At 37.9% G+C, this 21,226-nt stretch overlaps 1 protein-coding gene across 2 annotated transcripts; it reads right to left on the bottom strand.

Annotated features, from left to right (window-relative positions):
* Positions 1–6,657: 6,657 nt before the first annotated feature.
* Positions 6,658–20,695, bottom strand: LOC663111 (octopamine receptor beta-1R). 2 transcript variants are annotated; one of them, XM_015983459.2, is made up of 4 exons: positions 20,490–20,601; positions 19,565–20,372; positions 9,541–9,759; positions 6,658–9,100 (listed from the first exon to the last, which is right to left on the bottom strand). In XM_015983459.2, the coding sequence occupies exons 2-4, from the start codon at positions 20,332–20,334 to the stop codon at positions 8,731–8,733; spliced, it is 1,359 nt and encodes a 452-aa protein (XP_015838945.1). In that variant the 5' UTR covers positions 20,335–20,372; positions 20,490–20,601; the 3' UTR covers positions 6,658–8,730. The 2 variants fall into 2 exon arrangements, with proteins under 2 accessions (XP_015838945.1, NP_001280514.1); NM_001293585.1 differs by having other exon boundaries at positions 8,731–9,100; positions 20,509–20,695.
* Positions 20,696–21,226: the final 531 nt, after the last annotated feature.

The following is a 21,226-nucleotide window of genomic DNA, read 5'->3' as shown; positions in this document are numbered from 1 at the left end:
ATCACCTGATAGCGATATTAGAGATAAATTTGAAAAAAAAAAAGATATTGTCGTTGAAACAATTGTGACTAACGGTAACTATTATAATTCCTATTAGTCTTGTTACTGTTATCAGTTATCACCGTTCAACTTATAACTGGAAGTTATACAGCTCTTTGAACTTCATTTCAGGAACTTATTTTTTTTTCTTTTATTTAACCTTTCGTGTTATTGTTATTGCTGGTTTAATAGTAGGCTAAGTTTGCATTTTTTGTCTTCTTCCGAATCCCGGGAGAATACCAAGTTCTAAACAATGTTGGAGAGCACTTTGGGGGGTATCTGTCACTGTCGCGCCTGTCAAAATTAACTTCCGTGACGGTTTATCCCTCCCGATTCGATGTATTTCGCGAAATTTATAGTCGCGCTTCGCGCAAACAAGTTGTGATTGCGGGTGAGAGATTATTCCTCCTTGGGAGATTAAAGCTAGTGCAGATGCACCCGAAAGTTGTGACATATTTCACCCCCCAACATGTGTGCTTGAAAAATCTCAAGTAGCAAAGTTGGAGTTTAATTAACATTCCAACTTTTGGGAGTTTTGGCAATTTGTTTAAAAATGAATCTCCAAAGTGAAATTCACGACGGAATAGGCTAATTGTTGGATAATAAAGTTTGGAGAGTGAATCCCGAAGCGGCAATGCGTTATTTTGGGTCGATATGTAAAAGGCCGTTGTAATATTGAAATGATGGGAGGAATCTTTTCTCGTGAAATAAGCGTAATTTGAATAGATTATGCCGGGTCGGAATGGCTCAAAATGAGTTGTGGAATTGAATTTATTCGGTGATAATGCACCGAGCCGATACCGGCGGAAATAAAGTTAATTCCAGAGAAACCAGCTCAAACAAAAGTAATGAGGCCTTTCATTAGGGCGGATGCATCCCGGTTTCAATTTCTTAACACGTACATCCTTTTTGTGGCGCGGTTTTAACAATAAAAAACTTTGCTTTTGTAAATAGTCGTTACAAAGGCATAACGAACCGGAAACACGTGTTCCAGCACGTTCCGGATAATCATCCGGAATGATCCTGTCATGATTACGACTAAAATAATTCATTAAGGCCCACGGGAAGAGGCACGTCCAAGAAGCGCCATCGTTGCCTCAGCAACGCCAACTTGACGCTAATTACTCCATCGTGTTGGATTAATAAGTCATCCCTTTCTGAACTTTTGCCTCATCGCCTCGCGTCACGCCACCAAATATGATTGGGATAAATCGACGGCGAAAAACCCATCAACTACTCGGACGGATTAATGGGACCTCAACCGACTTAATCCACCCTTGTTATTTCGCTTTGGTTTATCTCCGGAACCCTCGAATCCAGCTCACCGCTGCTTTGCAAATAACCTCATTGTCGCCAAGAGATGACACGCGATTTCGCTCCTTCTTTCAATTTTTAACGAGGCGAGGAGCGACAAAACGTTTTATACACACGAAATATTAAAAAGGGGGCCATTGTCTCCCAAGGAAACAATAGACCTAATTGGGCTTCCTTCAGTTGGGACACGACAACGCTTCCCACTTTTGTTGCAACGAGTGGGTGGATAATGTGCTTTTAAAGAAGCCTTCCAGCATCCCCAAATGAATCAACCAAATATCATACAGAAATCGACCGAATTTCTTGCAAACTCACTAACGACTTTCGCAAAACTTATGTTTGTAGGTGCTTAGTAAAGAAAACAAGAGTTTTCATTGGAATAAAGCCTCTTCTGAATATTTTTACATATCCTTACCCTTTTTACGTAGTCTGCGTCATCCTTCGGGACAAAATCTACCCTCAAACATTGTTTTAAAAGTCTGAACAACAAACTTCCAGCAAATTCGACTCAGTTTTAATTATTTGGGCCCACAATCCCACACAAATTTACCGCTAAAACACCAAAAAATATTTATTTTCTGACAGAAGTTCTTGATGTGGAACGAGTGGTTTTATCAAAGGTTGGCTGAGGTTCAACAGAAAGGAAAAATCCACTGTTTAAGCGAAAAACGCGAACGTGACGAAATACTTTGTTTTCGAATTGCAAACAATCTGGGATTATTTCGCAACGAATTTTCACAACGAAATTTTAACTTCATTTACTCTGTCTTAAGTCAAGTGCAAAATCTTCGTAATAATAACTGTTTTCTAAAGTTTTTACGTAAATAAGGGAATTTCACAAAACCAAGTTTTTGCTTTCGTTTAATAGACCACTTGTATTATTTACAGTTATACAAATTTAAACTAATAGGGGTTTCAAATGAGACTCTCGGGGTACATCATACGTTGCAATAACAATGACATGGGGCTTACTACTTTGGTACTAAAGAAGTGGCTTGATGGCCAACATTTTTGGGTACTAACTGGGCCTCTTATTAGGCTAAAAGGGGTGTGAAAGTGAAGTTAGTCCTTCGTAAGTCTGGAGCAACCAAAAAGTGAGTTTAGGGGGAAAGGATAAGTTTGCGATCATTTAATTAAATTAAGTCATCTCGTGGGTCCATCAGGTCAAGAAACTAATCAGCTCGACCTGTTTGCAACATTGATTCAGTTGAAAATAAACTGGAATTTGCATGTGGCCGCCGCTTTATGCATTTGATAGTGTAAAGTGTGATTGGCTTGTCGGTGTAACAATTAAACCGTAATTTGTGAAAAATCAATAGATAGGTCAAGTCTCCATAAATAATTTATTTGGGCCGTTATCTGCACTTCTTTCCTCCGTGCCGGTACATAATTTCCATGAAGCTTTGACATTTAGCGTACATGTGGGGCGTCTAATGAAAATTATGCGTGTCGTTCCCAGGTAAGCGGAAAAGCGTCTTTCGAGATGCTTCGTTTAACATAGGAAAAGTCGACCTCATCGACTTGTATTTATCTGGTAAATGATAAAATCAATTAACTTGCGGGTGAAGTCGGCACGAAATGGCCTCGAGGGTCTAAGCAACTTTCTTTCATTATGAAATTATGTCTTCACACGTACAAGGCCGCCAGACGATTTTTCTTTCTATTATTTGCTGATAAATCTTTTTTTCTTGGGGTGGGCCATTTATCACAGCCGCGATTTATATTAATCGCATTCTAATAAATATATTCGAGTCTGCTTTCTTGACATTCACTTCAGGCGAGACTTATCGCATTACTTTGGCTTCATCGATACTTTAAAACTTTTCTTTCACACTAGACTTGACTTTTGTAAAGGTGAACAAAGCTTTAAATCCACTTTTCAATATGTGTACTACATTCAAAGGCTTTGCTTAAAGAATCACGTTTGACTACGTGGTAGTGACACAAATTGTACGCCTTTTTATGAAACGACGTTAAATTAACTCCCGGTGAAGATATAGCAGACAGCTGTGAAATAAACTGTTTTATTAAAACACAGCTGTTTGAGTAAGGTATCTTTGTTGAAGACATTTGGCCATTTTAGAGTTTACGCCGGATGAAATTATTTTCCATGATAAGTTCGACTCAGAACTCCCCCGAAGCTTCATATTGTCCGCACCAGATACTCAAATTAAACTCCCAAGTTACTACACATAACAAATTATTATTGGACGAAAGTCAAGCACTCAGGAAATCGAATCATAACTTGCCGGACAATTCCAAAAGAAAACAGGATTATAGCTTCGTTCAACTTCGAGAACGTATCGATGCATTCCTTGAAACAAAGTTACCCAAACGTTTCTAAATTACGAATTAGTTTTCTCTTCCAGTTGTCCCTTCTCCAATTTACACTTGCAGTTGCACGGGAAACCCTCCCTTCGTGCACTGAATAATATTCAAATTTATTTGCGTCGCGGTTGAAATTAATCAAGAAAAAAGCAGTGAAGAGTTTCGGTTCGTGACCTTTTCTGTATTATGCGTGGCATCATTTTTAACGAGCTCTGCAATTACTCGTTGGGAAAATTTGCAAGTAAATGCGATCTGGTTACTGAGAAGAGGGCGTAATCGAACTGTGATGCCCTTATTAAGTATTGTATGCTTATTGTACACGCTTCAATAGCAATGGGTGCACACAGTGCCCTGCAAAGACGAACCTAGAGCAATCAATAAGCGCAGAAATAGCCAACCAAGCAAAGCAATTACAAGAGCTTTTTTTTATAAATGTTTATTTCAATGCAACGTGATAATTTCTAGTTGAGTAGGTACACATTTACCAACAAATACGGAATTAACGAAACAACAAGAATTAAAAGAGATAACACGGAATCGCACTAAGCGGGAAAACACTGTCTTTTTCAGGAAACAAATGAACGGAGTTTTTCAATATTTGAACGCTTTAAGTTCTCCACAATTTGCAGTTGATTGAAATTTCGATAATTCGAGTTTCAACGCCGACTTTTTAGCTGTTTTTGTGCAAAACGACAAATTTTTACATCGGCTTTAATGGACTACTGCAGTACCTATCTCTTTGTATTGAGCTAACACCGAAATTTTAAACATTAAAACCATTATTAATTATTAAATTATTAATAATAACATTATTATTTAATGATTTATTTTACTTACTTATTAAAGAAAATACGTGCAATTAATAATGAAACTGAGGATAAATAATATTATACGATAACACTTAATAATACAATTACACTCTTTTGTATTGTATATGCCCGTATTTTTACTAGATCTTATTTGTAATTTTTCTAGATAATTTTTATAGAGATCACCAATTTGTTTTAATTGGGACGAATTAGTATAATAATTACATTCCAGAAGCTAGTTTATTCCAATCAATTTAACAATTGACTTTATAAAGCATTTTGTGTAAATGTCGAGAGAGATATTATTACATTTTTACGTATTGTTTGTTTCTGTTAAAGAAGCGTCGTTTCATATATCACAAACATTATAGGTTTTTCTATATTTAGTGCCTCTAATTTGAAAAGTCCCGGGATGTAAATGTATGAACAAATGTATCGTATTTTCATTAAAAAAAACTCAGTTTGAAACTGAAATACTCGTACATTCAAACATTTAAACCTAGGTATAAATGTCAAGGACTCTCGATATGGAAAATTTGAGTTTGTAGAAATGCTTTTCTTTATTTATTTATTTCACCTATCACTGATGGTCACTGGTGATACCTACAAAATACATAGAATTTTGTTGTGGAAACATCATCATTAATTAGTCTGATGAGTTTATAAACTCGTCAATTTTATCTTTTATTTTGAACAAAAGTTATCAATGGTTTTATTTCGACTCTTTCGAAGGTTTTCAACGAAAAGACTTGGATACTGAGGACAGAACAACACAAGATGTATTTTTTTTTTTTCAATTGGCACGAATACCTATTTACATTTTATTCTCACGTTGTACAGTTAATTTATTTCTACAACGTGTATCAAATGTTTGCACTCCCGACGAACTGAAAATTCAATATAACCGTTTTGGGTCTTTGAGATAACTATATTTACGAAAACGGGTATGAGTAAGTCTAATTAGACCGTTAAAGAGATAGGTAGGTTAAATATTTACCACAAAGAGCGAATTGATTCTATTTTGTGCTATTCGACCAATTACTACTGCTGTCTGTTATCGCTTTTTGCTTGGCGAAGCTTTGCTAATGTACTAATTATAAGATAAACACGAACATTCAGCCCCGTGTCATCATTTTAAAATGTAAATTAAAAGTTTACAATACACACTTTGGGTTTGAAAAATACCAGTTTTTCGTACTTGTCTCATCTTGTACTTGCCAGCAAATGCAATTTTTAAGAGAGCCTCTTTTTTAGTTTTGCATTATTTATATCTAAACGCGACTCTCGCAATGTAATATTTATTTCATGCCACTCTAATTTAAATTCCGGGTGATAAAATTTCAAGTTTCTCGTTTTGTAGATGATAAAGTAATTGCAGTAGTTAATTTCGGGCCGATTTGGTGTACTAAATCGCATTAAAGCTATTCCGTTTTGTTGATATTAACGAGATTAATAACAGGGGCTTTATTAGAATCGAGGCGCCTCGAGGAGGATCCGATGTAAAATTTATCTAGTGCGTTCGAACGCAAGAACGAACGATCAGACTGAGCTATAAATTCCAGCCCTTACCTCGAGCCCAACTATTATTACAAATATATTCCAGCACCTGAAGTTCCTCGATAAATTATTAAGGGAAGCACCGAAACGGACATAGAAACGCCGTTTCGGCTAAGATGGCGTCTTGTTCCGCACCATCTTTCACTCCAGCTTGGCGGTGAATTAGCACTTCGGTGGAGGATTTTTCATCCAAACTCGCGCATTTATTTCGCAAGTAAATACAGAATTAGGTTTTATCTGGTGAAAAGAATGACCGCGATTTTTCCGATCGGATATTGCGACAATCATCAACTTTTGCCCGAAGCGAGAAAAGTGATAATTCAAGCTTGTGGGTTTAGCTGTAGTTGCTTTAGTTCCTCAGCTAATATTTGTAGACGAGTGCTTGCAATAGATTTTAAATCTCTCGGCGCGAGATATATGGGAGTGAGGATTCCATTTCGAGTGGAATTTTGGCTTTCTAACGAAAAATTCGTAATGATAGTACATGACAGGTTTCGAATTACCTACAAATTCGACAAGACATTTTCTAAAAAGGAAAAATGTTCTCGGAACATTGTGGCCGCAATTAATTTTAATTGCGGTCTGTTTAGGAACCCCTACAATAACGATATCGATTTTAACTTTTGCAACGTTTATTTAAAAATAAATACATTCTCGACATAAATTCACTTGGCAATTAAACCAAATTGTACACAATTTTTCATGTAATAACGAAATTCAATCGCTTTAGTTGAAATCAATTTCCAAATCGATTGCTTTATTTGTGTATCACAAATTTATAAGGTAATAAGTATTACAAATTATGATGGGTTTAATGTTGGATGAGTCGGAAGGTGAAATAATATGGTCGTTATTATTTGATACAATCCATACGAATCAATACATTAGGTCTTAATGGCTATTTGGACGTTTAGTATATGACGATACACCTAACAGTTGTTGGTTTGACAAAATGGTACTTTTTTAATATAACTTACCATTTTGCACCGTCCATGAAACGAAAAAAACAGCAAGGTGTGCCTGAAAAGTGCTGCTTTTTAGGCACACGCCTTTGATTGTACACTGTAGTTACGTTACATTCTATACACTTGTTGGTGTTACATTTATTAAAGGGTTAATCGTACAACAATGATTGGAGTTTTACTTAACTTTAAGATACTTCTAAGGATTGTTCTCGTCTTGGTCGTTTTCTCTTGCTATATCTGATATGAAACAACTACAGGTAACGGATAGTTTTTACAACTTAGAAGCTCAGACAACCACTCAAAGTGTCTATTCTAAGTATAGAACGTTATATGAATGGATTATTTATTAGTTTCAGTTGCCATCAAGAGCACGGCCTTATAAATATTTAAGCGGAATCGATCAGAATAGTAACGATTTCGGTCACGCTATCAATTTTTCTATAAATGCGTTAAAGCACAATCGATGAGGATCGCGCTCTATTAAAATATTAATTCGAGCACGTTCTCGACGAGAAGGCATTTTCAGGAAACTCCTCGGACAGGTATTATACCACTAAATCATAACGTAAAGCCCATAATGATGTTCGCATGCTGCCGTAACCCACCACCTTGAGCCCCATATTTTGTCACGCGTGACCTGACCTCTAGTCTCCACAACAATCGACATTTTCATTGAAACACAGAGACTCGAAAATTAGCTCAAGTTTGATAACTAAATCGACGGTGATGGAGGTGCTTTTGATGTTGACAATAACTCTAATTACTCGGATGGAACTTGGTGGGTGAAAAATGAGGCCTCTCAACTTAAGGACGAAGAATCGTGGGTTGAGTGTGGTCACTAGGACAATGAATGGTCGATAAATGACGTCCACAGACGTCACCTCAACGTCACCGAAGACTGTTTTTTAAGACGTCAATGAGCACGAATAATGACAACGCGACCTATTTTTCGCTGTCACAGCACTTTTATTGAAAACGATTTTAATTGTAATAAGTTTGTTGTTACAGCGATTCAGGGTTGTTTGTGTTCGCGTCGGTGGCTGGCCTCCACGTCCTTTTGGTATGCTAATATAGCCATTATGAGTGTATAACTGGCTCGGTAAAATAGACTGCTTAATGGATCCCCGGTTTTGAAACACCACTTAATGTCTAACGCTCTAGAGACTCGGAAACTACGAACTGGAGGCCAGAAAATTTCTAGTTTTGCAACAATGTTCAAGCGTTAATACCAATATTTTGTTGCACAAAAACTCGAGAGGAAATTTATATTTTGTAAAATAAGCGGAACCGTAAACAAGCGTGTAAGTCGCTTAATTGTGTTACTCGAAGTATTGCAAGCGTCTTGTCTTTGTTAAATTTATACGGTGATGCGCCTTAAATCAGAGATTTAATTTCAACAACTTTGTGCCTTGTTTCGTCAATCAAAACTTTATTAAATATTACGACGCGAAGTCGCATGTCTGTAACTTTTCGGCGCAGAAACTAACAAATAACCCTTTTCAATTTAACCATCAAATATTAATGATCGTATACTTAAAAATGATAGTCCCGTGTTATTGATTTATTGACTGGTTCCCTTCGGAGGAAGTGCATAGAGGGTTTGAGCACAGATCAAATAAGAACCCACTTTGAGACGCTTTAAAAAACCTTAATTAAAAACTCCACACTTTACCTTCTATGCACTCGAGTTCCTTTGATATGTCAAAAAACCTCAGCGCTTAAATAGCGTCTTCACTTTGCAAATTAATAATTTCACCTTCGGAAATGTTATAGCTGAATCTTTGCGCCATACCCTCGGCTCGTAAGTCAGTCCTGAGATGGTTATTAACGTGCATCTCGCTCGACGCGTTGCTGTAATTCACCTGATGATCGCCCCTTGACCTCGGCCATTTCCAACAGACCAACTTGGAGCTCAGTTGGCAGCAACTCTGTAACGTTTTCTTGAAAGCCACCCGAAATTCGCGATTGAAATAGGCGTAGATTAGTGGATTCAAAGCCGAATTGAAGTAACCGATCCAGAAAACTAAAGTGATCACCGACGGGGGACTGTAGCAACGTTTCGAACCACATAGAGACGTTATCACGTACCTGAAATTCAAGATATCAGACGTGGCATTCACAAGGCTCGAGGCCAATTATCAACCGGAGAGATATAAAATTGATGCGGGATTACGTTAAATAAACCTTAGTTTAACCTCAGCTCTAAGTGGCGAAGACGCTACTGGTTTTAGAGGTCGGATGATTCGCTAACTCTTGTGTAATTCAATCTTGTCATGCATCTTGCTAACATTACACGTAATTGTGTTATCGAACGTGTCGGGTTTTACGTGACGAGTTTATAATTAAAGCCAAGTTGTAATTATATGTCCACTGTTTTATTTTATCAGTTCCGGAATTTATTAAATCAAGGGATTTACCCCCGGCTTAGCGATTCCATCTCTACGGAGATTTTTCCCGGATTTAAGATATCTCGTTAATTAAACGTTTTTGCGATACGCAAAATTAACTCTAGGATTTGGGTGTCTTACCACAGAAAAAAGGGAAGCCAGCAAGCTAGAAAGGCCGACACGATGATGCCTAGAGTCCTGGCAGCTTTTCTTTCGCGTTTCATTTTGCTGCTAGTTCCAGGATCAGGAGTTTTTTCGGATTCGAGTCCTGCGTCTACCGATTGACGAAGCGCCGTTAGTCCTGCCGATATTCCGTTGATTTGCAGGTGTTTGTTGAGCAGGGCTGCTGCTACTTTACTCCTGCAAAGTGATTGATTCCAATTTAATGCCAGCAAACATGCATGTATACATGGAATCCTGTGCGCAGATTTTTTAAATTCCCAATGACTGCACACACAACAGCGAGTTTCTCTGAGTCTAGGTGTTTACCTATCTCAGGCTCGGAATCTGAGCTATATTATTCAATACTCGCTTCGTTCTCCTTATTAAAACGAATACTGTTTGGGTTTATTCGGGGATGCTTTGTTCGAGTGAAAATTTTCTTTTCGAAGCGGATTTTTCAGGCAACTTAAATAAATTAGATCCGTAAACGAGAAAGTTAATTCAATTATTTTGATAATACTCGTGCTATTATTACGTGTATCGAACGGGGGAGGAGCTTTTCGTTATAAATGATGCATCCGTATAAAGCGATGACAGTTAAACTGGTCAAGGATCCCGAAAAAAATTAAAGTCGTTCATAATTGATCGAGTGAAAAATGTAGCAAAGTCGGATTGGGTTTACATCGTTTAGCACTTAAGCTTTACCTAAACAGTACGGTTAACGACACGCGTGTCAGTTAATTCGGGTAAATATTAGTGAAACCCGGTGTGAAAATCATCTCTATTGAAAAGCTCGTTGTTTTGTGTGAGTGATGTACATTAAAGTCGCTCGGCGGACGTGTTACATATTTATCTCGATGGAGAGCACGCGTTTAATTCCGAACGCGTCGCAAGTCAACGTTTGCTTGAAAGGACACGTGCGGATTGCTAAATGTTTCTGTCTATCCTAGCGACACAATAAAATCAAGCTCACATTTTTGCATTTAATTGAACTTCCGCCTTGACGGATCACAATAAGCCGTGTATTTTCCAACAGAAGGGCGATACATTTTTAGTTCTATTTGCGTCAGCATTCGGAAATTCAATTTGGGACATATGTAGCTTTTTATTTCGGTGTCATTTCAATAATGGAAGCATTTATGGGCGATAGGATCGTGGCGCACGGCACTCATCAGATAAGGAAACAAAAAGATTGCCGGCCATGCGTTTTCGCCTTTTCCAAGACGCTTATTTCATATTTTTCACCTCGGGGGTGATTAATTTAATAGCTTAAATACTCGAGCCTAATGATGGAGCCCGTTAAGTTAGGAGTATTCATGTGTCTTAATTAGGGCGTTTTTTCGGGTGGCACAAGCTTTAATTGTCAGGCAACGGTCCGTGAAAATTCCGATTGGTAACAACGGCAAGTTCCTATCAAAACAATGAGTTAATTAATGTTTTAACTGATTTTATCCAGATACAGATCGTATTGTTTACTAATGATGTCGCGAAGGTCTCAAAATGATTAATGATAATCCAGCAGAGGGCAAAGTGAAAACGACTATCATCCTCTCCGTCTAAATTAAATCAATGAGGGTCAAGATCAACCGGAATTTTCGTGTCATTTTTCATTTTTCGTTTCAGTATCGATCCGAATTTTAAACGCGAGCAAAAGTCTATGGTGTGCAACACCTGAGAACACGAATATTTCAGCGATGGCGACAGATGCGATAAACTCGTCCGCACATCTGCTTTCAGGAGCTTTCAAAATTAATTATAATCCGAAATTACGAGAGATGCCTGATCGAACCCTTTGATTCTCGTAAAACGCGTAATTCTACATGCAAGATGTTTTCCGGTCGAACTGAAAGCATTCGCAAAATGCCATAAAACGATCGTTGCCGTATTATGGTTATTTATGAGTTGTCCGTCAATGCTTGGACTCGTTTTTAATCGCCAAGCACTAACACACCTGCTACAGTTTACATGTTGGAGAGTTAAGCTTTGTTTTCAGCTTGTGCGGAAAGTTGCAATTCTGGAAGTGGGAGTTCCGGTGCATTGTGCGAAAATGAGCCAGTTGACACTTCTACAAACTTAAAACTTGGAAACATTGGCAATTTTGCATGACGTCTTTTCTCGCGATTTATTTGAGCTTTTCCAAATGGTTATTTGTTGAAAACGATTTTTTCTTCGTTTCGCTTTTAACTATGTCTGAGGCAAGTTACTAAAAGCAGCTAAACTCCCAGTTTAAAGTTGCTAATGTTGATGCTTTGCGATGTCACTATATCCGGACGTCGCTAAACCGGATATTAAAAATATGCCCCATAAGGGATATTTGAATAACTTTATGCCTTTCTATATAAATACACGTACTTGTTGAACGTAAGTCCGAGTGCTTATGATGAAAATTTTATTCTTAATTTATTTTTGAGTTGTTATTGGATAACAGAAGCGATATCAGAAACTAAACTAGGTAAACACAGTTCGTTTCGGTATTCATTAAAGAATTTTCACTTAACTTTAGATAATGTTAAAAGATGCTATCTTTGAAAATATGGTAACTATTTACCTTCCACTAGAACTACTTATTAAAGATGCAAAGCACAAACAAATTTAAAATAATTTTGCCAGTAAGTATAGCAGCTTTTGTTGCAATTTTATTTTAATGTTAAAAGCAGGTACACGATCAGCTTCTGATTTTTTAAATTCTTCGTGTTCTATTTTAGTGACTACAACGTTGAAGAAGTTTTTGTGTTCATTTTTGAAGTAAAGCAAATGTTACCAGGACTTTAATTTCTTGCTTTTAGAGATTTTTAGCGTATTCCGCTTTTAAAACACACCTTAATTTCAATTTTAATTGTTTAGAGACTACGTTGGCGGCGTCAAAGAGTTTGTCGCTTTTAAGCGTTTCCTTTAGTGCGCTTAGCAGTTTTTTAAAAAATCATTACGACATATATTGCTGTATTTTTGTTTTGAAAATAAGTTATTACGTATCAGAAAATCTCTATCTGCGTGAAGCGTAAATAACATCTTCCCTCTTCACGGTAGGCATATTTTATATTTGCACAACGGACGAAGGAGTTGAAAAAGGCATCGAGTTGATTTATTACCCCATTTTCATGCGTTTTTAGCATTCCGACGTCTAGAATTGCAACATTTCTCTCGTGCAAAGCTATTGTAAACAGATATTACGCACCTGACACCGTTTGATTTGTTTTGATGGTTCCTGGCGTCGCGTTGTAGAGCTTAGTTCAGAAACTGGCTGAAATTTGCTGTTTAGCACTCAAGCTCTTGAATTATTTGTTGCTTTGTTGTTAATCCCGAAAGGACATTTAATTAAAGAATGGTTTAAATTAAATCACGTATTAGCCAGTGCTGAGGGCAACGAAAGGATAACGAAATTAATTATAATTACGCGAATTTTGCCCTAATTTGAAGTTTCTCTAGCCGAACAATTTAATTAGTTTTAATAATTGTACGCAAAGTTGCGTTGTGAATTTCGAGCAAGCTGTGAAGTTTTTCGGTCGTTTTGAGCTTTGATTACTGTCGGCAGAGAAAGTCGTTCGACGGCCTAAATTTGGCGTAAATCGAGGTTGTCTCTTGCAACACTATCGGTAATTCGATTTCTGGAGATTTGGAGCGCTTAAAAGTTGGACGAATTTTGTGGGAATTTCAATCAGCGTGACGGACGTCAAAATGTGGACAAAACTGGGTAAATTATTAAATCAGGAGAGCGTGCAACGAATTGTTGCGAAGAGAATGTCGTCCAATTCGAAACAAGACATCGGGATTGTGGCCACGGCCATAGCCACGTCTTGTGCCTTCTTTTCTTACATTTTTTCGTACAAGGATTAGCTGAATAAATCTGGGCACCTCGAATGGATTTTTATTTCAATTAGTCATAGGATAGTTGCGCCGTCGCATGAATATTTGATGAAGTAGACCCGGGCTGACCGTTATTTGAGCTAATTAACAAACACAAGATGTTATTGCAAAGTTTAATTTAATTAAACAAACCGTACAACAATTTGCACGAACTTGCGCTGATAAATCATAAAAGGAGGAGCATTTTTCTGAAGAATGGAAATGTTTCCAACTTCGGTTAAGTCGTTAAGTTTTAATGAAGTTTTCGGGAACTCTGCGATTTTATTCGTTAATACAGCTGAGATTAATGGAAAAGCACACTCAGACTCTCATAATTAGGTGTATAATTGTTGTCCCGATTCATCGAGGAATCTTTTCAGGAAATCGTATTTTATCCGTTCACTTGAGAGGCTTTAGGAAAAATGTAATTCCTGATGGAATTCGCGTCTCGGGTACATCAAATATGTGGCGTATTCGCTTGTACATTATTAAAGTTGAACGTATTCATTTCCCGAGTGTATTTTACAAGTAGAGTAATTTGTCAACATGTGACATTGTCGGGTGGTGGCAAGAGGCGTTGAAAGTAGACGTAACAAGACCACAGTTGGAGTGGCGAGGTCTTGGATTAGAGATGTGTCTTGAGAGCACAGTTGACCAAACGCGACATTGTCTGCGATCTTTTATTTTTACGACATCGTCATTGTTTGGTCATCTCGAGACGACTTTGCCGGGATATCCAGGTGAGAGTAGACGGATAACCCGGAGGGAGTTGCTTTATCGCCGTGACGGTAATTGAAAAGAAGAGAATATAAAAAATTGCACAGGAATCTCGGACACATACATAAACAATGAATGAATTTTCCTCAAGGAGAACATCGCCCGAATTTCCGTTTTCACGACACTGACAGGCGTTTCATCAGTTTTTCGCTTCGGAGCTATGCAGCGAATTACATTGTCATATTCTCATGCATTATGGAACTACACGTGATACCCGATGTTTAATTCAGAGCTTACATTCGGTATCAGCACCTCTCGAGCATCGATGTTTTGCTAGCATTGCTCGAATTACTTAATTATAAATTTGCTGCGAGTGCAATCGATCGTTTAAATAAATACTGGAAGCAAGACAAAGCTTTCTTGCATTTGTAACGTGACCGTGTCAGAGAGACTTCGAGTCCGTGCACTGTGTGGTGTCGCTTGTAGGACTCAAGGGCCCGAAGCATGTTTATGAGATTTCTATTAAATTAACTCATAAATCCATTTTGTTGAAGTTTTTCGTGAATTCGTGTGTTGGCGTGGCTTTTACGGAGGAATAAAGCAATCTCCTCAAAGCTTCCATTTTAAAAATACATTACGCTGTGGGGAAAATAACAAAATGCGTCTAATATTTTGTCGAATGTCGCTCGGCGTTGCTATTCACCAAAGTTTTTCAATTAATCGAAACAAAACGCAAAAGTACTGCGATTTTTCCTCCCTTTGATGCAACTTTTATCGGTGGCATCGATACATTGTTCTTTACACATGGCGCAAACTCGAAAATTTATCGCGGTAGACGAGTGCCCGGCTTTTGTTTAAAACAATGAACCGATACTAGGTCATCAACTTGAATATTTGCTGATTTCGTCCCGGACAGGGTTAAAATCTTCTTTATTGATCTCGAAGAATGGAGATATTCTTTGTAGAGTTGCCTTTCGAATATATTTTGGATTGTGCTTTACTAAAAATAAATCGCAAAGAAAGCTCTCTGAAGAGGGTGCCTCGGACGAGCACGTCGCTTTTCGTTACATATCCGAATTTCAGCTCAACATCATAAATATACATTAAAATATAAAAATGGATTGGGAATACAATTCCTGGGATTGTTTATTAAAGCTTATGCGTTTTTTCAGTCGTCGACATTTAAATATTTATTCAGCGTGTACACTCGTATGTAGAACGAATTGACGAAATTTCCGCTAATTTTTTTTTTTTTGTTTCTCCACTGAAGCGAAATACATTACGATGTTTAACTTTACTTAGTGGAAGTTTGTACTTTCACAAGCGGTGGTTAAATATTAGAGTTGTGGTGGAAGTTTTATCAGTACCTTTGAGTATCGGGTTCTGGTCACGACACATATTATTCTAAGCTTTTTCTACGATTTCAAAAGATTAAGTTTTCCCATTATTAATTTGTTTATAAAACGAACAAGTCAATATTTTTTCGACCGAGAAATCTAATCCTCCTAGGGATAATAAAAGGAGGAGATGAACCGTTTGAAATATTGAATTCGGTGAGGAAAAGTTTGAAAATTCGATAAATATTTAGAAGACGAATTGCCGTAGAAAAAGTTGTAATTTCGATCGAGTCGATTGAAATTTTCTTGTAAGGTTAAAAGTTAATGAAGTGGAGTGAATGGCGAGGAAAGTTAGGTGTATGAATATTGTCAGGTTACGAAAATGTTTTATTCAATAGGCGGTAATATATACGAATTTTTAAATTACTTCAAGTTTTGAATTATTAATGTTATTCGATAAAATAATTTTTTATATGTCTCACTTTTAAGACGTTACGAGTTTTTTTTAATTAAAACGGGATTCTTTCATTTGGAGAATTGCTCAATACTTGATAGGAGAGGTTTAATAAAAGTCGTTTCTTGAAACCTTATTGCAGATTTTATTGTGTTTTTAAATAAAAACGAATCAATGTAGTCGGTTTTAGCTCGGATTTTGCTCATTGAATATTTTACGTATTTTCACATGGATTTAATCTCGTGATGAATCGGTGGAAAAGGGAAAGCTTTATTTAAAATGTAAATTACCCGCGACGTTAATAATTGATATTAACATCGTGGTTTTAATAAACCGACGCGAAAAAGACGAACATAAGTTATCAGAAATTTTAATTAAATTTTTTCTTGTCTTTCCGCAATTTATCCTCATGTTGGTACAGTGTGGGCTTCTTTGAATCACCGTCACATGTACGAATCCAATTGAATTTACACAAACGTTGAGTTTACCTTATTCCGGCATGTTTTTGTAAGGCAAAGCGAATTTCGGTTTTGTTAACTTGCTGATGTGCTTTTTTACGGCGAAAGGTTCCATAGTGGGCGGATTATTGCGGGGGAAGTTGTGTATTTTTTATTTTTTATCGTGATACAGATAAATATTTTCATTTAAAAGCGCAGCTCGGCTAATTTGAACATTTTCATTTACGTGACGTGTTAACAAAATATGTAAGCGAGCAAATACGGAATGTTGGTGGTTAATTTTATTATCCGCAAATCAATTCGGGGCAGAAATCTGATTTTAATTTGCAATTATTTTTGGTTTTGCCGCCGAATGAAATGAGAAATTTCCGATAGGAAAAGTTAAATTGGAACGAGATAAATAAATAAAGAAAGGCCGTGTCATTACCACTCAACTCGTTTGGTTTATTGAATTTATTTGCGTAATTGCCCGCAAAGCATTTTTAATTTCCGATTTATTAAAGATGCGTTTTGACGTGTTACACACGCTGGCGCGGCCTCGGCCATTATTTAATAATTCAGGTCGGCCACCCCACTTTATAGCCCAATTAATATCCGCGTTTGGAGTTTCGTCGTAATTTCCATCACCGCTGAATGAATCGTGCCCAGAGTCTGTTTACAGTAAAAATAGTAATATGCTGGTATGCACTGCCGGCCCAGCAACTAACAAGCATAGTTTACAGCCGATGGATATCAAAGGATTCAGGCCTGCATGGCTCTTCAAACGTGCCGTTTGTACTGATATTAGGACGAACTAACTTTACATTGCCATTCAAGATTACGACTCTTATTACGATGTGGGACGATGTTGACTTCCGTCGAATCGATCCAGGAAGCACTAGCAAAGTTTAGATGGCAAAAATTTTACCGAAAGAAACTAACACGAGTAAAACATTAATGCATTTGAGCTCTTACGGGTCTTTAGTTGAGAAAGAACAAACGGCCTGGGGCTGTTTGCACTGCTTGTTACCGGGAATCGCTAAAATGAGACCGGCGCAAGTATTTATATTGTGGTCGAGGTATTTTGTAAAATCGGCGCATTTTGGGGATTTTCTTGTCGCTTCGGTATTATTTACATGTGCGGTGGTTAAAGGACGAAACTTATAATCCCGTTTTCTGAGCATTTCCCGACTTGGATTGGAGCATTTTCTTGTAAACATAAATGATCAATTTTCGTTTGATGGTGTTTACGCAAGGACTAAAGGAAATGTAGCATTATTTGAATACCGGTCTTCTTGATGGTTTTAGAAGGGAGTCTCCGAAGCAATCCGTTGAATTTCCCTTAAGACAAGACGTAATTGCCGACGTCACGGTATTTTCTATCCGTCTAAAGCCGCTCACAATCACGACTCCAATTAAATTACGTACGGATCTAGATATTTGCGAATTTGAAATTCAGCGGAAATTCGGGACTTGAAAATCAATCATATCGGGGGCGTAAAAAGCATATTTGAGTGGAAAGGGCGAATATAAAACATGAAACGTTGAGGCGTTTGTTTATGCAGAATGATTCTTTCAGTCGGCTTTCTACAAAGATACAAATATGTTTTCTGCCGAGAGATAATCCCGCGTCTAAGTGTCTCATCGATTACGTTTCGATGACGGGAAATATATAAGTTAAGAGACAAAACCCATCCGAGAGTAAAATATAAGTTATGGAATACCCCCGGGAATTGTAACCCTATTTCAGGAACGAATAGCTTTCTTTGCTCGAGTCAAGTGATCTAAACTAATATTTACTCAGTCGGTTCGAGAAAGTTTGATATTATTTAATAGTTTTAACCGTAATTACTTCAGTAAACAGTTTATTAAACTAATTTTAGATCGCGCGCCAAGTTTTATTTCCTTATCGTTCGCGAGGGCTAGAGGATATAGCGAATTCGCTCCAAGCTACGAAACCTAATAAAGGCCACTCAAACTCCATTTCTTACGGTCGCTTCTTCATGATAGAGTCAAATCAAAGAAAATTTACCACAAAAGGCATTAACATGCAAATTAAAAGTTTCGGCGCGTTTTCATTCTTTGTTTCCGGTTTTAGAAACATGCTGCCACACTGTTTGCACCGAAAACGTCGAAATTAATTCCGCCTTGTTTGACGAGATAAATATTTAAGCGTAGAAAATATTTAGATTTATTTCCTCTCGGGGAAAATGGTGGATGCGCCGGGCGAGTGTGAATAGTTTCGGACATTTCTATCGCTTTTCAAAAGATTACGTTGGAATGTATAACGATATAACGACGCCGTTTCGATCCCTTGCCGAATTTATGGCTGGTTTCGCAGATATAATGGCTCGGTGAAGCCATTTTAATCCTTTAGTTGCGCACAATGAGACATGTGTCGTCGATATCAATAGAATCGTTCAGTGATAACATTCCGTGCGGGAACGGGGGCTCTAATTTCTACCTCGACGGGATTAAATTATTAAAGCCCGTCTTAAATCTGAAGAAATCGTACGCGGGCAAATTTTTAATTTGCCGGGATTAGGTGGTCTAAGAGCGGCTTTATGCGGCTCTCGAGAGACAGCGTTTTTGTTTTCAGTTTTCGGTCGTCTCGGTGCGGAATCGATAGAGGTTTTTTGTGTACTGTATTATTAATAGGCGACATGAAATTCTAGCCGAACAGTAAAATAATTGACAAGTTTACAATACGGGGAGCTTCCGCTTTGTGTTTCTCCGGCGAAGGAGTTTAATTACACTTTGATCCTACATAACAGCTGATGTGTATTCATGAATATTAATCTTGTTTTGTTGCTGTTGTCTTGCGCTCGAATCAAGTGGTCAATATCAAGAATGAAGAGTTTCGTTTTACCAATTGATGGACGTTGAATCGGCGACTAATTAATCTGTTATTATGAAAGCGCCGGTGCAAGGAAATTGAGGCTTTCAATTTATAATACAATTAACGATAATGAGGCATTGTTTGTTATAATTTAAGAGGAAGCCGTGCTAGTCTGTTGCTGCACTCGATTCTCTATCAAAGTCTTTGGTGGTATTACTCAATTTCCCTTTTTGTCCGGGGAATGCAGATATTGTGTTACTCATGATTGAAACATTACCATAAATCTCTCGGGGAAGCTATGCATTGTCGGTGGGAATTTAATTTACCAAAAGGCTTGTTTTAAAAAAACTTGATAAATATTCCCGTGGCGTCTTACCGGTAGAGCATCCGCTCTTGCCTGTCGGCTTCCACATAAATTCTGTAGTACATGAATATCATGACCATGCCGGGCACCCAGAAGCTGACGCTCGAAGAAATAACTGAATAGGTCCTGTTGACTGTGAAGGTGCATATGTAAGGATGCTTCCTCCTGAATTGTAGATGTTCCTCGGTCGTGTACCACTCCATAAATATGGGCAAGAAGGACACTAAAGCCGGACTGCACCACACGACTGCCAGCATGACCGCAAGCCTTGCATTCGTCATGATCAAGGGATAGTCGAGTGGCTGCACGATGGCGTAATATCTGTCCACACTTATACAACACAAATGTAAAATAGACGCTGTCGAAAAATACACGTCCAGAGAGTTCCACACGTCACACATAAAGTAGCCAAATATCCATCTACCGCCCGTGATCTCCACACTGAAATTAAAACACATCGCCCAAATTGCGACCAGCATATCGGCCAGAGCTAAGCTCACGACGAAATAGTTGGTGATAACGCGCAGCTTCCGATGGCGCATCACTGAAACTATCACTAGGAGGTTGCCGAACAACGCGGCGATTATGATTAGGGCCATCACGGTGGTCTTGACCGTCAGCAGGAAGCAGAGGAGCCAAGAGTTTTTCGCCCATGTCGGCTGGAGAGAGTACGCGTAGTTGTTGGATATGTGGATCGCCTCGGACGTGTCGTTGGGATTGTCGGTGGAGTTCTTCAGAGAGGCTTGAGTCACCAAGTCGGTTATGACGAGGATCTCGTTCATGGCTGAGTTCAAGTGAGGAATTGGCGTGGTTTCGACATCTGAAAAAGTCCGAACCAAATATAGAATTTTCATAAATATCTAAAACGGGGCCTCATCGATTCAAACGCGCCGATAAATAATCAAGTGGCAGCAAAAGGCGCTAATTGGGGACTTACTATGGTAAAAAAAGGTTACTGTGTCTCAAAGAGTTGTCGAAAATGTTGGCACGTTTTGCTTTGAGTTTTCCGGACGATGGTAGTTTTTGGTCGGCAACGCGCGGCAAACTGTGCTGTTTAGGGTAACTCCGGAGCTTTTCGCGGCTTTGCGGCGAAGCAAGCGACCTCTTATGGAAAACGCGAATTTCCACTACCCACCTAAGCATCGCTCGGCTATTACCTGTTACATTTGTTTTTTTTTCTGAGATATTTTTATCCCGACAGCGAAAAGTGCGCATAAAGTGGTTTATTCCACTTATAGAAAATAAAAATAAAGATTTTTCCAAACGAGCTTGTGTCGCTTTGATTGAAACAATGTTTCAGTTGAATTATTATTATCAAATATTAATCTTCGGAGTAGTTATTACTAATGCGAGGTGCATTATGTTTTAGATGGCATCTTGTGCTGTTATAAATTTATAAAATGGAAGACTCATTAAAAATTACGTCATGGCGTGGCACGAAAACGGTATTAAAAATTAAGTTAATAGACTAGCTCTGTTCAACTTTTTTTAAAACAGGAGCTTTCAATACATGAGGTGTCATCTAGTGGAAATTTTCCTGATAATGGAAAACTCGCACAGGATGCTTTTCCCGGTGGAATCAAATGTGTGCTGCCTCTAGCGCTGAATAAGTCAACTAAATTTAGAAATCTGGCAGTAATATAAGTTCAAGAATCCTAATTTAACAAATGCTGA

This window comes from Tribolium castaneum, chromosome 2 (assembly GCF_031307605.1).
Source record: "Tribolium castaneum strain GA2 chromosome 2, icTriCast1.1, whole genome shotgun sequence".
Classification (NCBI taxonomy): Eukaryota; Metazoa; Arthropoda; class Insecta; order Coleoptera; family Tenebrionidae; genus Tribolium; species Tribolium castaneum.
The sequence above is the reverse complement of the archived record's forward strand: the minus strand, read 5'-3'. Positions and strand labels throughout refer to the sequence as shown.